Source organism: Nomia melanderi, chromosome 11, assembly GCF_051020985.1.
Source record: "Nomia melanderi isolate GNS246 chromosome 11, iyNomMela1, whole genome shotgun sequence".
Lineage (NCBI taxonomy): Eukaryota > Metazoa > Arthropoda > Insecta > Hymenoptera > Halictidae > Nomia > Nomia melanderi.
The window spans coordinates 15,194,290-15,211,161 of NC_135009.1; the positions used below are offsets into that span (position 1 = coordinate 15,194,290).

The window sequence follows — 16,872 nt, forward strand, 5'->3', positions numbered from 1 at the left end:
CTCTTTCTTCCTACGAACACCAAGAAAAAAAAAAGCAAATAAAGTTCACGCTCCAAGTATTTCTCAACGATTACGCAACGCAACAAATGATTTCCGCCTTCCCGAATTTCAGCGAAGTCGTAATTCTTTTCTAACGGTGCACGTAACGCGCAGCCCATCTCTCCCTAACGTTTTAACGTTAAATATAAAATTACGCCCGAACGTTTCCCGATGCGGCATAGCAATTAGAAAGAATTACGTAAAGAAACATGATCGTCGTTCATAGCCGCGATGCACGCAACCCGCTCGGACTAGTTAAATCCTGAAAGGTTCCCCGGCCGAGGCTGATATTTCCGTCTAACGTTCCTGCCGAGCGGGTTCGTATCGTCAAGGTGAACATAAATGACATATTTCATCGCGGCAGGAGGCAGGGATTTTGTCGGCCGTTTCGCAATGTACACAAATTTCTATTTTGCGTAAGCGGCACCCGTGAAAAGTATCATCCGTGAAGAGCGCACCTGCCAGCCGAAGGGCAGTGTTCGCGAACATAGTATAGTGGAGGCGTCAAAATGATAGGAGAGGGCATGGGGATCGGATCGTGAGCTACGCAGGAGATGTCGACAAGATGACAGCGGCCGTATGACGCTCGTTACGTTTAGTCTTGGGCTACAGGTTACCCGTGTGTACCAGGGAAAAGGATTGTGTCGCCGCTAAAGCGAACGACTTTATGCCTCCTTACGGCGGCACGTGCGTCTCAGTAGATTCTCTGCCACGAAACGAGATCGTAATCGGGCCTATTTGGGCAAGAGCCGCAACCGCCGCGCCCGTGCAATGTACACAGCGGCCTGAACCGCCTCTGGAGTTGTCACCGTCCCCGAGGAGTCCTCCCTTTAAACGCCGCGGAGTGAAGTAATGAGCGTTTTCGGGGATTTCCAGCGTGTCTGGGTACAAAGATTCCCGGACAGCGCCTTGCCGGCGGCCTGGGAGGAGGACGTCAGGGCCAACCTAGTCAAGCATAAACAGAAGGTAATTGATCAAAATTGGAACGTCCATTCTAATCTCTTTGATTATTACAGTCGAGGGATTCGTGTAGATTTAATAGAGAAGCGATTTCCTCTCAAGCTTTTGATGAGTCACTGGCCATGTTTTTCAGATGTGTTGCAATATGAATTTTCCTCTATATTTTCATTGAAATGGCCCATTAGGGATTATATTATTGTTGTATTCTTTGAAGTTTTGTACGTAATGTTCGGTGTGTGTTTCCTTTTCGTTATGATTAAATTGTTTGAGTTAACGAATTCTTTTAACATTTTCAGATGGTTATTTATTTCTATGAAACAGATTATATCGTTGTTTTTAAATGTAAGAGCTGACTTGGTAATCAGTTCCATGGAATTCTACGGTAGAATGTCGGTTCTTTTGGGGGAAAACCCTTCCTTGTTCTTCTGGTGGTGGAGACCTCATTCCATGAGTCATCGTATTAATTTCTTAGTTAATTAGGAAGTTAACTGAATTTATACTTGAATGTAATTAATAGTTTAATCTACTTTACTCACTCTTTATGTTACTGTTGAATTACTGTTCAAAAGCTGATCCTACTGATTTTTTTTTCTGTAATTATTATAATTTTTTAAATGTTCTCAAATGGCTCACTGTTACTGAATCATCACTCGCTTATCTTCATCTTGTTATCATCAATGAAAAATATGTGTTTATACTGTATTTATTTTCACCTGTGTTATTACGTGAAACAACAGTTTGAAAGTATGCAAATTCCTGACACGTGTTATTCTTATAGGTAACTGCTTTGAGAGAAGAACTCGAGAAAGAAGAATTCTATGTGGAATATTTGGAGAGACTGTTAGCGGACGTTGAACGCCATAAAAAATTAGCGAACAGCAACACTGTAACAACTCCTGAAAAGCAACAGCTAACAGATGCTCAAACTCAACAGACCTGTCAACCCACAGAGAACAGTTTGTTAGACGCCACAAATGTGTCTCACGCTCAACACGTGGAATCATCGGCCCCATCCCTCCCTGTACGCGAAGATATAAGTAAATTTCAAGACAAATGCGTCTCCGAGCTGAGTTCCACTCTAAACACAAGCAAAAGACCTAAAAGCGAGATACCGAGAAGTCCTGACAAAGTGCCTGAGCTCCGAAGAAACAGTGACCCTGATGTGCCAAGTAATTACGTGACTGTAATCGAAGTAACGGGTAGCTCGAAGAAAGAGAAAAATGAAGGATCTCTCAAGGAGGAGGATGAGAAAGGTGTTGTATTCACTTTGTACCATTTTATAATTAAATCCAATTCCATTCATACGTATGCTTCACGGGCAGATCTGGAAAATGCGATTAATGAAGATGGAGAGGACGGTGATGCAGAGGCATCAGAGGAAGAACCTTACTATGATTCCGTAGCTTTAGATCAAACAGGAGAGTATGTATATATTGATGCACGTGTTCCGCCTGTGGGAAACAATAATGGCAACAGAGTGCCACAGAGAAGACCGCCTTCTCTTCCCGATTCACCAGGGAACCAGAGCAATTATGTCAACATCGATTATTTTATACAGTAAGCAGTTCCCTCAAATCAATTTAATAATCCCATAAAAGTGATGATGTACACTCAACCATTCCTCTATCTCCAGACACAGGGCAGCGATGGACAGCGAGGACGAAGAAGGCGCGAGTCCAGCGCCGCCGATTTTGCTACGTGCTCTTAGCACCGACAACGAAACCGGCAGCAGCGACGCGGAACCTTTAAGTCTGAGCGAGGGCAGCTTAGAATCGCCGACGCCGACGACACCGCGCCGACAAGAGAAGAGTAAAGATCGCGAGGACGATAGAACGTCTATGATCAAATGCATCGTCAACTCGGTAGTGGAAAGCGAAGCTGTGTACGTTGAATGTCTAAACGTGATGTTGCAAGTACGTGGTCCATTGCTTTAAATGAAGTACGAGAAAACGTGTTCATGAATCTTTAGCGCATAATTTTCTTTAGTACATGAAAGCTATAAGGGCGACGTTGACCACGTCTCAACCAGTCATCTCGGAAGATGAATTCGGCACAATGTTTTACAAGATACCTGAACTGCACGAGCTGCATCAAACATTTTTGAACGGTCTTAGGAAAAAATTGGAGAAATGGGACAGCAAGACTACCATAGGCGAACAGTTCAAAGTAAGAGTTGAAATCTGTCAAGAAGAGATGTGTTTTTAATCTGTCATTAACGTATATCGTTCTCCGCAGATAATGGCTAGCAACATTGGCTTGTACGGAGCTTTTTTACACAACTACGCCCGCGCTACCGACACCGTACGAAGATGTTCCGCGCATTCCACACAATTCGGTGAGATCACAAGAGACATAAGACTCAGAGGATTTCCCAAAGGTCCAGGTTTATCGCTCGAAGATCTTCTGCACAAGCCTGTTGCTCGCGTGCAAAAGAATGCGCTGGTATTGCATGTGAGTATTTACGTACTTACTCGGATGTACTCGATCGAGTATATAAACACACGAACGTGCTGTTATTAAACGAAGGTTACCCACACAAGTTGATAAAGTCACGTGGAAATATACTAGCTTTATCTTATCAGACAATTCGCGTTGATAATTTCCTTTCGATTGATCGTAGGATCTCCTTAAGCATACACCAATGAATCATGCAGATCATGCACCGCTCTCCGAGGCTCTTGCTATGACTAGAAACTTCCTAGACGAATTCAACATTATACAGACGAAATCAATGTTTCCGGTGAGATCAAGTGAAAGCAAACTCAGGACGTTCGCGAACAGTGATGCACGGTATAAAAATGTTCAACTGTTTCTAGAGTCATGACAGAGCACAGCGAAGATTAGTGAAGAACTCTTTTGTGGTGGAACTGTCCGACGGTCATAGGAAACTGAGGCACCTGTTCCTCTTCAACGATGTGATCGCTTGTGCGAAATACAAGGCGTCTGGTAGAGATAAGTTCACGTTCGAGTTAAAGTGGTACGTGCCAGTGGCGGAAGCGGTGGTGACAGAGGACGGTATCGAGCCACGGGAGACTAGTCCAGCTAACGTTGTAGCTCTGAGGTACACAACCTGTCAATCGCATCTGATTCTATCGTTGAGAACGTTTCTTTTTTTAATAATCGATCCTCGTTGCACACAGGTCGCAGGCATGTACCGTACGTGATCAGATATTATGGGAAGAGCGCAACGACGAGAAACGAATTAGGCTTGGCGGTAGAGGTTCGGAAAAAAATAGAAAGAAGCTTGCTGAGCTCGAAGCTCAACTAGTATTAGCGTCCCCAAATTTAGTATTACGCGTCGCGCATAAAAGTCAGCATCGAATGCAAAATTCGTACACGTTCTTTCTGTCCAGTGAATTTGAACGGTCCCAATGGGTTGAAGCGGTGGAGGCATTGCAACAGGTAATGCGTTCCCATATGTACCTAGATAAGTCAAAGGTGCGTAATTCACAGATTACGAATACATACATGCGTACATACATACATACATACATACATACTCTGTATAGATATTCGATAACGTCTTTTATTTAAATCGAGCACAAGGATGCAAGTAACGATACACTCATGAAGATAACTCGACCGCTAATGGAATCATTGCAACCGATAGTTTTCGTTTTTCATCTTTTAGGGTGGACAGCCTCCGGGACCGTTGCCTTTGTCGATGTACGAATTGCAGGCTTGGGTCACAGCCTGCCGCACCTATCTCCAGACAGATATGGGTAGCTATTTGTTAAGATCAGGCCGAGACGAGAGTTTATTACTGGGCGATCTTCACTTGACCCTGCTTGGCCTGACGCCGCCAGGTCTAGACCGAGTAGGAGATCTTTATATAATTGTGGAAGTCGACAGCTACGGACACTACTTTAAGAGAGCAAGAAGTCGAGTAGCAAGAGGTCAAGCTCCGACATGGGGTAATGTTCTATTCTACAGTAGCTTCAAGTACGCTGTACCTCCACGACCATACAACTAATCTCATTACTGTTTAAGGCGAAACCTTTGTCGTTGAACTAGAAGGCAGTCAGAACGTTAGAATTCTACTGTACGAGGAATGCGGGGCCCGCTCGGTGCTACGAGGCAAGTGTATACAAAGATTGAGCAGGTCTTGGCTGCAGTCGGACCAAGTGGAGAGGTCATTGAACTTAGGCCCAGCTACCCTAGACGTAGCTCTGCGTTTCGTTCCGAGCGAGGTGACTTTAAGGCGAGTGCCGTCTGCCAAACCGCAGGGTTTATTCGGAGCTAAAATTCAACAAGTGTGCAAGTACGTTACATAAACATGGCTACTCTTACTCCGAGCAACGGTCAATCAATTTACACACTCATGTTTACAGACGTGAAAAACGAGACGTTCCTTTTATCATAACGGCCTGCGTAAGGGAAGTGGAAAGGCGAGGCGTGGGAGAAGTAGGCTTATACCGAGTGTCCGGCTCCGCGTCTGACCTGACGAAATTGCGCAAATCGTTTGAGAGCAATTCGTACGAGGCGGAGCAATTGCTTAAAGAGGTAACACCTCATTTCCATGTTAATGTAGTCCTTCATTAACAGTTCCTGTGTTCCCCAGGTGGACGTTCATTCGGTGACGGGCGTCCTCAAACTGTACCTTCGCGAAATGCCGGAAGCTCTCTTCACGGACGCGCTTTACCCGGCTTTCTTGGAAGCTTTCCAAACCGGCGAGCTGTCGAAGGGCGCCGCCTTGCGAAGGGTCTACGAGAGCCTGCCCGCCGTGAACAAGGCGGTGATCGATTTCCTGCTGACGCATCTGATACGCGTGAACAAGCACGAGGCGCAGAACAAGATGTCGCTGCACAATCTGGCGACGGTGTTCGGGCCGACGCTCCTGCGGCCCGGCACCAACTCGCGGTCCGACGCGAAGAGCCGCGACCCGCTGGCCGCGGGCACCGTCGACGTGATGGCTCAAGCGGGCATACTTTACTGCTTCCTGCAGATGCACATGCAACAGAACAATCAGTCACTCTAGTCGAGAGATTCTTGTTGACATGCCGCAGCGTCGGTTGCTCGGGGCTCGCCGGACTCGTCGCGGCTAACGTTCGATTGTAAAATTCATCGATCTTTTATAATATATTTTATTAGTTTCTCGTGACGTGTCGTTTACGCAACGCATTAAGTAGTATATATACAGGCTTTCACGAACACCCGGACCGGATGGAATTCCTGTGACGTCGAGACGCATACGAGTCACGCGACGAAGGACTTGCAGGCCGTCACATTGGTCCTTCGAGCTCCGTAATATATTTTATACTTTTACTCCGAAGTCCTAGCCAACGAGGGATCTGTACTTGGTTCGATTAAGGTCATGGTTTTAGGGATGAACTTCGATCAAGACTATGCTATACTAACATTCTCGATACACGTGTCAAACGATTTGTCATTTCGGTTTTTATTTCAGAAGCGTGAACGTAATTTGAATTCTCGCATGAACGATCAAAGTGTGTCCTTAAGATCTTGAGAATGTTCGAGTTAGTCGGACCAAGTATAGGGACTAACCGTTTCAACATTTTCGAAGACATTTTGAGGAAAAGAAACAGGATGGAAAATTCATGTTCACATTAGAGAGACAGACAGACAGGCAGTTCACTATTGTATCCACGCTTTAGAGAATAAGTGTTTTTTCCAATGGGGCGTGTTCCTAACAGAGAGTCTAAATTTTTTTACGCGATAACAACGTGACATACCTCCTTCAGCTATGTTCATGAGAATGTCCACTTTAATCGAGTGAATCACGTTCCTAAATATTCCTCCTACTGGACAATTTCGGGAGATCACGTTCCTTGGTATATGCAAATCGAAGCTTGATAGCGACGCGATATATACTGGCTGCATTCAGTTCATTACGGAAGCCGCGCTCCGCGAGCTGTTCTATTCTTTATAGAAGTATTTTCACAGAAGTACGCGCTCTCGAATTTTTGTAAAGGATATTGACGAGCGGTGGAGTTGAGACGTTTTTAACATTTAAGCTGTAATTAGACTCCCGTTTCGAGAATCGTGTCTTTATTTTCAAATATTCTTTCTTTCCTGAGCAATATTGTTTTCAGTGTGTTATTCTTGGAACTCTTATTTGTTCATAGAGAATTTCGTTATTCGTTTCTACGTTGACACGTTAACACTTGGCCAACCGAATGAGGAGATCTCCCACTTTTCATAGCAATTGCCTTTTATTCTGTTTATCTTTTCTTTTATTTAGTATTGACGTGGGATTATTTGCAATTCATCAAATACGTTTTTAACTAAATTGAATAAGTATAATTGAAGATAATGGAGAAGGTTGTAGTTACAGTTCCTTCCAGGCGGTCGCCTAAGTGTTAACACAGGAGGATTAACATCAGAGATCTCATTTCCGGTTGTTAGGTCTAAATACAGCTTAATGGAGCACCAAAGAGAAGAAAATATTCTCTCGCATACATCCGATAGAGTACCGTGATTGACCCTTTGAAGCATCGCAACACTTGCATTCTATTATCCAAACCGCATATCCATCTTAACGATACACGATACGAGTTGTATTTTTCTATTATTGTATACCACCGCAATTAATAATCTATCTCACGTATTTTATAGTAATAGCATTCTGAAGATCGCTCTCTACGAAGTCGACACTCCATGCTTCAGAGGGTTGAAGCAAAGGAAAGCACATTTGGCAGTACAAATTTAATACTCCACGTAGAGGCCCTACCCCACCCCCACCCCTCCCTTTTTACATGCTAGGACGTTAATGAACTACTTTGTAATCGGAACGACGAAGACGAAACGGATGAGACTCGAGTCTGATTCCAATGTTCGATAAAATCGTGAATATTATTGATCGAGATGCAAAACAGCAAAAAGAACAAAAAGAGAGAGAGAAAGAAACGAAAGAGTACGACGACGAATTGTTACGTTAAGGTACTTTTCCAGAGGTGACCACTGTGCTTGAGCGAAGGCAACTATCGTATGAGTGGTTTCAGTGTGTGTGCGTGTATATGTGTAACCTGCCCATGTGTATTATATCGTAAATATTGGATACCTTTAATTTTTATATCGCATTTTAGCATAATACGCGGCCCCTCTTTTGTACATTCAACGATAAATGTAAAGACAAAGTTTCTGCTATTACGATTAATTAATTATTATTATTAATATTATTATTATTATTATTGATTATTATTATTACTAATTATTATCGCAACAACTATTATTATTTCCATTATACCGTTTACGATTACTGTCGATCGAGCAATCTGACGACAGCAACTCGATAAAGGCTATTTCGCTGCAAGACGATGTACTGCCAAAAATCCACACACCTTTGAAACACACAAATATACTGGAGGTTTATAAACTTTTACATCGGAAATGTTTGTTACCAACCCAGGTTACATTTTTCTGTTCTTTTTATTTGTATAAATAAATTTTAAGCTGGAGCACGTTATATTGTAACCACGTGATTGTTGTTTTACTTGTCACCAACGGAAAAGAAAGGGACTTGTTATTCTATCAATGCTGCCGCCAGGAGGAATACAGGCAATAAACACATGGAAAACGTTTCCAGTAACGTGCCCTTATTTTATTTAGCGAGGAATTTACATTAGACATTCCTGCAGCGTTACAGTTCCATTGAGATTTCATCAACAAATCAGACTGAAAAACCTGCTGCTCAAGATTAACGGTTGACGATGAAATTTTCGAAATTTAACATTTATTCCCGGACAGCGTCTTCGTTAACACTAGATTTATTCTACATTTTATTCCATTGTTCTTAGAAAGCTGTTCGTTTATATAGATCACGAAAATAACTTCAAAACCAGAGTATTACAATGCGTATTCGCACAATTGCACGAATCAAAATTAAACTGTTCCTAAATAATGTTTAAAAATTTCGATATCCGTCGCACTGACGGGTTCCGTAAATCTAACGTTAACGTTTCGTAATGGAGATTCGACGAGGATTTAATCATAGTCGGCCGTTTCCTGCTTCAACGAGTCGGGGCAACTTCGAGCTGGCGGAGGCACAGGAAGCTTAACCGGTGTAGCTGCTATGTTGTCCCATAGTCCCGGAAGTCGAGATCCGTCCGATCCATTGCATTGCATTCCTAATGAAAATTATCGTAAGAAACACCGATGCGAACGTATAGCGTATATCGTCTTCGCAGAGAACCAGCGTGCAGGAATGTTACAGTATTTCAAACGAGAGTACATTAGCGAATTGGACAACCTAACGGTGCTGCCTCGTAGAGGTCGTGCAGAGCCTGCACGCGAACCTTGGTCCACTGGATGCTCTTATAGTTCGACGAGATTCCCTTTTCGTTGCTGGTTGGCTGGCTCTCCCACTCTCTCATATAACGGAAGTAGGTCCTCAGAGCGTCGTCGCTTATGGCGCTTTTGCAAACCTGGAGAGATTTCAAGGGAAACATTAACACAACCTCGTTTAAAAGATAACTAGCGCGTTCGAGCTAATCGAAGCTACTAACCCTTTGCACTCAGAAGTTTTTCACTGGAAATATTTTAACTTTCTGATGAAATAGAAATATTTCGTGAAGCAAAGAAATCGTAACGTACATTGAAGAACAAAGCTATTTTGTTTCAATATTTCTCAAGTTGATGTAAGGTATAATATTAAATATCAAATTTTATAGTTTCACAGTGTGAAATCAGGTGGTGAGTCACCTCTCGAGTGCAAAGGGCTATAAGGGCTGAAACTGACGGTTGTCATTGAATTACCTCTAACCGAGCGTTAGGGTAGTAATGAATGTAGTTCACGCACATCTCGTCGGAAATCGCGAAACCACCTAGAGTGACATTCTCTCTTTCCATTGTCTTGTACGTGCAGGTTGTTATCAACGAATCGCCCTGCAATCAATTTGGAAAGATTCGTTTTGAATTACAGATATGAGTTAGAAGCAATGGAATATTCTTATTGAATAGAATAACAATACATTATAGTAAATATACAATTTTCTATACAATATGTTATACGTTATATTGCATAGAAAATCTTTACAGGCAAGATCGTGACTGGTTTCGGCAGCAGTCGAATCTCTTGGAAATGAGTGGAATAATGATTGTCGTAATTCAACGGCGGTAATTCCTCTCCGTCCCTAATGTGCCGTGTGATCACTTTGGTCCCTGTCAAGTGCGTGTGAAGTTGCGACGCGAAGATGTGAATCCCGCGTTGCGGGATGCCAACCCCGGTACACTCTTGTATACAGTGTCCAGATAAAGTGAAAGCTTCCTGCAGCAGTCGTGGAATATTATATAAAGTACAGGGTGTCGCAAAGAAACGTCGCCACACTTTGAAAAACGAAAAAGAATCGACCGTTTTATCAGCTAATAAAGTGTGGTAACAGTTTCTTGTGACATCCTGTATTTTACAGTATTAACCCTTAACAACTCAGTAGATCTTCAAATTTATTTCATTTTGGAAATTGTCTTTCTAATAACGAGAAGTTGCCTATTTTTTCAAAATATATAAATATATTTCTTTAAATATATTATTGAATACTTTCAGTGGCATGCTTGGACAGTGCCGGTCAATTTAGTAAAAATATACCGGGTTGCTAAGGGTTAAGGAACCATTGGCGTGGTCGACAGTGCAATACTTGTTTCGGTGGTATCGCCATTTTATCCGTATACTCTAAACCCAACTCGATCACGCCGGCGTCGTACTTCCGCAAACTCTTCGTGAGAATGAAACGAATCCCGGAGGAATCGATTTTCCCGTCCTCGAGCTCGGGATTGTTGTAATGGACCTCCAGCATCACGTAGGAATTGAAGTCCTTTCCGCCGATGGACAGTCCGACTTCCTGGGGATAAACGAAGGCGTCCGCTCCCATTGCCCACGCTGCTAACACCTTTTTGCAGATCTGACAGGAAGAAAGCAGCGAATGACATGGTTAATCCTCTTATCTCAATTAATGCACTCTTAGTAAACTTCTCTTAGAACTAGCAAAAAACTATATAATTATTTAATATAGTCTAATTTAAAAAAAGTCAATTGAACTACTCGGTAGTTTTAGTGTTGTATCTTGCACTCTTAGTAAACTTCTCTTAGAACTAGTAGAAAACTGTATAATTATTCAATGTAGTCTAACTAATTTAAAAAAAGTCAATTGAACTACTCAGTAGTTTCAGTGTTGTATGTTGATAATATTTTGAAGTTGAAAGGAAATCTACTTGGGTTTTCTCTGGCCTGTCAGGTGCATCGCAGGGGCCATCGTACATGGGGACTTCAAGGTTCGCAGACCCGGCACAGTGGAAAACTTCCATGTGGTGCACCAAATGCTCGTTTCCTGGTTGTATCACTGGGCCAAATTGAAGGATATGGTGCCTGCAGACGTGTTGGAACGCAGATCAATCGCGATTGCCAATTTATATGGTCTTTCTTGTAGAAGAATCGTATCGGGTTTACTTCTGAGATAAAGCTGGCGGTAGCTTCTGTACGCGGCACCAATAAGTGGTCTCCTTGTTCGGCACTTTTACTTGGCTGGCCAGCATCTCCAACTGCCACGCGTTGGAAGGGAAGCTCGGTTTCTTGTGCTGCACCCTGATCAATTCCGTCCGAGTCATACCGGAAGTCTCGGCGTCCGAGATCTGAAGACCAGCCAGAGACGACAGTGGACCGAGACCCCTCAGCCACACCAAATGCGTGGTACCTCTCTGAAAAGAGAATTACAATTAACAATAAATAAAGGCAAATAGATGGCCCAATAAATTTTCTGCGACTGACTGAAGAGATAATTGGGTAATATAAACATTGACATAACATTCAGCAAAAGAAAATCCAGAAACAGATTTAGAGGTCATTTGACTAGGCACGTTTAATAGTAAATTATGTAAATTCTCTCAATTGCCTCCATGATGTAGTCGTTCTCGTCGCAAGTGTCGAATTTCCTCGAGAAAGTGAACTTGGTAACATTCCCCCTCCTTCTCCATGCGAAATCTTCACAGTCCTGCAGCGCGTCCAAGTTCAACTTGCCTTCCTCATCCGCCCACGCGTCCTGGAAAATCGTTTACAGTCTTACATGTTACAAGAACGATTACAATTACAAAAGTATATAAACTCAGACAGTGACTTGTACATTGTACAGTTAGTCGGTGTAATTTAATTGACACTTTGAACGCCGCACGATTTTATAGAGCAAAATACTTTGAATTTTGGAATTGGATTATTATCATTGCACGTTCATCAAACTGAATGTCGCCGCAAAGGGGAGCATTATTTATAATATAGAAATGTTTGCGAATTATAGTAATTCGATTTGCTTGGGGGTCACCGGTGACCCATGGCATTCAACGTGTTAATTAGACGACAACGAGTACCTGTAATTGAGTCTGACGATGCCAATCGGTCCACAAGATGCAGTAATCAGCAGGCTTCAGTTCCCCATAGTTTGAGAAGCCAATGGCGAACCAGGTGTTGTCCACGCCTATGTAGTGAACCTCTGCGACTATCAGCTCACTCATAAAATCAACCCTGCAAGTTTTTAACCGTGAAACTCAATGGAAACTTCTCTCTTTTACCATAAATACATAACAAACATATTTTTCACTCTAAATAAACAAATACAGCACCTCCAATGAAAAGTGGCTTCTGATCCAAGAGGAATAGTATGGACACCAGTTTTGTACAGATCCTTTTCTTCATGTTGCTGATGCTTGTGCCAGGGCAAACAAGAACCGATGCTTAAAACAGTAAATAAAACCAGTTGCTTCGTTGCCAGTAACATTGTTAAATATGAAAAGCCAGGCGTTTCATAAATCCTTTAAATTAAATGATAACAGTGAACATCTATTCAGCAGTCGAGTCACTTCAAAGTGGTGAGCCCCTTCACTGATCATGGGATGTTTCACCCTTCTGCTGTTGACTTCCACTGAGAGCACCAGGATGGATTGGACGGCTGGAAATTTCGTACGGCGGCGGTTTGCCGCCGTTTCCTTGCGGCGCGCATGCGTAGAGTACGCATTCCTGCGCTCTAACCGTTGCTCACTCTTTAGAAAACTAAACATGCGCTAACAAAGAAGTTTAATGATTAATAAATGAACATTAAGAATTATTGAAGACTATAGAAAGCACACGAAAGCTTACTGCGTTGTTCCAAGCTTTAAAACATCAGATGTTTCACGTTTAAGACGAAGACATTCTAGGGAGACTCGAGGCTCACTGCGCATGCGCAGTGGTAACCCTCTCGTGACAATATTCGTACTGTAAAACAAACGTACAACCGAAAACGGATATTTATCTAAATTGGGAGCTTAATAGGAAATAAACAAGATTACCTACATGCAATAACAACATCGTACACAGTAAAAATTAGAGGTTAGAAAGTATCTTCTGCGTGCAACGACCGCACGCACGTGGGAATCTAATTCCAACGGAAATTCGCTTAATATAATCGTCTCAGTCCGCGACAGTTTAATCATTCGAATCCGAGCCATCGATCGGTAATTCCGCCTGGACTCGATTAGCGAGATTATCAATATCCAATAATCGAGAGTCAGGTTCGATTAGCGAGATAAAATTTGCAATTTCGTTCGAGGGCGGCATCGATTTCCGTGGAATCCGATCATCGAAACGATCGGAACAGGAACGATACCGTCGGTGAGAAATGATTTGGAAGTGAGTATGACGGAGGACGTCACGATTCAATGCAGATAACGTAATTTACGATCGATCGCGTATCTCCGTGACAAGCGGATCTCGTTTTTTTCTGACGCGTTATCGTTTACGCAACGGGTTCGAGTGCGATCGTGACTTTCCGGGTTTTCGCGTCGTCAGCACGGCCGGCGGCCGCGCGAAGGAAAATGAAGAAACGCTGAGACATCTAGAAATTTCCTTGATAATCGAATACCAGGGGGCGCATATTGCATTCCATTCGCGGCGCGTGCCTCGCCGTCCGAGCCGCAATCAAGAAATTCCACGGCAGTTATTGCGAGCAGAATTTTCATGACGCGAGCCTCGTTTAACGGTCACGAATAACCCCGGTCACGTGGCCCTCGTTTCGGAATCGATTCGACCGTTAACACAGCGTTCTCGTTTTCACAGGTTCCCTTGGACCACGTGGTCGATGCTCCCTTTAAGCGTTCCTGTTGCTACGGAAATATCGAAGGTTATTTAAATCCACGTTTTAATAGATAAGTTTTAAAGTTTTTTTTAATAGATTTTAATAGATAAGTTTGTTTATGTTTTATCATTCTTTCACATATTATTCGGAAAATTGAATGAAGAAAACGGTTCAGAACCGGTTGGTAATAAGACGATTGAGATTAATTCCCTTTAATAGATCAGTTTGTTTATTCTTTACCATTTTACATATTATTTGGAAAATTGAATGAAGAAATCGATTAAGAACTGGTTGGTAAGAAGCCAGCATTAATTCCCTTCGTTTCGAGTGCCTTAAAAGCAATGGACTAGTTCTCAAGAAAAGGAACACCTGGCGAGCACCAATATTGATTTAAAAAGAAGAGGAAGATAACGGTTGGACGTGTTAAATACGATCTCAAGATTAAATCGTACTTTGAATTGTCAGGTGTGATTTTCATGTTGACACGTTGAATTACCACACGATGTTAAAGTGTGAAATGAGAAAGATGCAATAATAAATTATTTCATTGAATTGCGTTGTTGTCGCAGGTTTGTCTTGCTGAAAGTCACCGCGTTATCTAGCATTATTTATTTATATAATACACGGGTGACCCCCATGGCATTCAACGTGTTAAGCAATCTCTAAGTTTAGGAAGTTCAGGAACTTCATCCAGGAATCCTCATCTCTTCTTTGCAATGCAAGAATATAAGATCAATTTTATCAATTTTAAACTGAATTTGAGAAACCTGGTATTACTCATTTTCTCAAAACATAAATTATCACTTTTCTATTATCAATGACTAACCTTTGGAGTAAACGTAGACAGAATAAACGTCCAAATTTGTTTCCTAATAAATTATTAACGATAAAGTAGTTGCATAGATTATAGAAAGAAATTATTTTATAGAATAGAATATTATTAGATTATAGAAAGATTGTAGGTAAGGGGTTAATATAAATTATATACTTTGTAATACATAGGATATATTATTTATTTTTTATTTATATTTCACATGTTAGAATACATATTGTTACTGTCAGCTTATCTTGCACCCTGTACGTTTCAGATTTTCCTGGAAGCAACGGTTGGACCGCTAGTCCTATGCCGGCGGCGGTAACTCATTGTTCGGCTGCCCTTTCTTGGAGAAAAAGAAGAGTTGGGTAAGCATCGACCCTTTAGGATCAATGAATGCATCGATGCCCTTGGTAGCCAGGGGCCGGTCGTGCGAGACACGGCCGTCCGGTTGCTCCTACAGATTCAGGAACGTACCGACAATCGGGTAAACGTTCCCGTCCGAGGCCTTGACTTCCGGATGGTCTTCCAACTCGTGCAGACTGCAATTAAGCTGCAGGTGCATTGTCTACGATATGCGATGGGACAGAATCACCTGTTGCATCCTACCATACAGGCATCAATGAGATAACCGATGTAGTTTTTATTTATTCATGATTAACGTAATATTTACTGCTATTTTTATCTCTTTTATTTGAACAATTTTTATAGAATTATCCATGTACAATGCAGTAATTGGTTACATAAGACACTGTTAACTCATTCTATTAGTGTCCCTTCTCTTACTAACTTCTGAGGTAGAAAATTCATGCTTAGGTTTTCCTTCATTTTAAATGAACTTTCTAATGCAATTTGGAATAAGATGGAATAAATTGCTTGTGGGAGGAACTAATTAAATAGAGTGCAAAGGGTTAATAATACAATAACCAGTACAGAGTATAATAAGTAACACAGTACTATCAACAATTTCTGTTTCATGTCCCATGGCGCCGATCAGTTCAGCTTCTAGCGGACTCATTGAAGGAGACGATACACTTAATTGCCCCGAACACTGTGGTACACACATCCACGTTTATCGTTCGCCCGGCGCGAGTTTGCCGTCGGTTGCGCAACACCGCGAGAGGATAGTTGGAAATTGCGAAATACATATGCATTCCTCGGCAACAGTTTGACGCTATCTGCTGAATATTTATTTGCGAAATAAATACAACAGAGTCTGAACCAAGTATATATTCATTAATACGTATTAACACTAAAACTACCAGAGGGGTCAAATGACCCATGCCCGATGTCTTCTTTTCGCAATTATTAGAAAGGCAACAAATGTTTCTCTGAGAAATTATTAAAGAAATTCATTCAGCACCATGCGGATTCAATTGTAAATCAATGAAAGTCTGAACAGATGCACTCTTGGAGTTTCTGTAGCGAAATTTTCAAAAGTCAATTGAAGTGCTCGGTAGTTTTAGTGTTAAAGGCGATTCACATATCGAACAGAAACGCTGTTCTTTGATGACTTTACCGTGAGCTGAAAAACGACTGGTAAAAAACGAGACGCTCAGAGAGTGCAATAAACGGGTGTCCTCGAGCAATACTGACCCTTGCAAGGGAGAGGACGCGATTTTCATTAAATTTAATTAACACGTTGCAACGGAGGCAATTTTCATTAAATTTAATTAGCACGTTGAATGCCGTGATCACCGGTAATCCCCGGCCAAATCGAATTATAATTCAATTACCATCATTATTTGCAAAGATTTTTATATTACAAATAATGCTATCTAATGATTCAGTGAAATAATTTGATATTACACTGTTTCCATTTTGTCTATTTTACTATGAGAAATTGTGCATTCAACGTATTAAATTTAATTCAATGAAATTTTCATTCGCTCGCTTTTTTGTGGATTTTCCATGGCGCGTAATGCACCGTTCGGAATTGATTCGCGCGGTCGACCGACAAAAAGAAACGCATCTGGAACGTATCGGCGAATTGATCTTGATCGA

General features: G+C 41.9%; 2 protein-coding genes and 1 long non-coding RNA gene across 5 annotated transcripts; 2 read left to right on the forward strand and 1 right to left on the reverse strand.

Annotated features, from left to right (window-relative positions):
* Positions 1–79: 79 nt before the first annotated feature.
* Positions 80–8,341, forward strand: RhoGAP1A (Rho GTPase activating protein at 1A). 3 transcript variants are annotated; one of them, XM_031988397.2, is made up of 13 exons: positions 80–1,005; positions 1,778–2,252; positions 2,346–2,556; positions 2,633–2,912; positions 2,986–3,165; positions 3,235–3,450; positions 3,620–3,739; positions 3,816–4,060; positions 4,140–4,437; positions 4,631–4,913; positions 4,990–5,260; positions 5,331–5,502; positions 5,561–8,341. In XM_031988397.2, the coding sequence occupies exons 1-13, from the start codon at positions 892–894 to the stop codon at positions 5,975–5,977; spliced, it is 3,282 nt and encodes a 1,093-aa protein (XP_031844257.1). In that variant the 5' UTR covers positions 80–891; the 3' UTR covers positions 5,978–8,341. The 3 variants fall into 3 exon arrangements, with proteins under 3 accessions (XP_031844257.1, XP_031844256.1, XP_031844258.1); XM_031988396.2 differs by having other exon boundaries at positions 81–1,005; positions 2,322–2,556; XM_031988398.2 differs by having other exon boundaries at positions 82–1,005; positions 2,322–2,556; positions 4,140–4,401.
* A 207-nt stretch (positions 8,342–8,548) lies between these two features.
* Positions 8,549–13,427, reverse strand: Tbh (tyramine beta hydroxylase). The gene is made up of 12 exons (XM_031988411.2): positions 13,274–13,427; positions 13,079–13,195; positions 12,565–13,002; positions 12,313–12,466; positions 11,844–11,990; positions 11,402–11,649; positions 11,167–11,320; positions 10,593–10,856; positions 9,995–10,225; positions 9,715–9,843; positions 9,209–9,383; positions 8,549–9,086 (listed from the first exon to the last, which is right to left on the reverse strand). Exons 3-12 carry the CDS (start codon positions 12,717–12,719, stop codon positions 8,944–8,946), a joined length of 1,800 nt encoding a protein of 599 aa, XP_031844271.1. The 5' UTR covers positions 12,720–13,002; positions 13,079–13,195; positions 13,274–13,427; the 3' UTR covers positions 8,549–8,943.
* LOC143175080 (uncharacterized) lies at positions 13,180–16,359 on the forward strand. Its single transcript, XR_012999710.1, has 4 exons — positions 13,180–13,609; positions 14,036–14,099; positions 15,143–15,236; positions 15,866–16,359. It is a non-coding gene; the product is annotated as an uncharacterized LOC143175080 (long non-coding RNA).
* Positions 16,360–16,872: the final 513 nt, after the last annotated feature.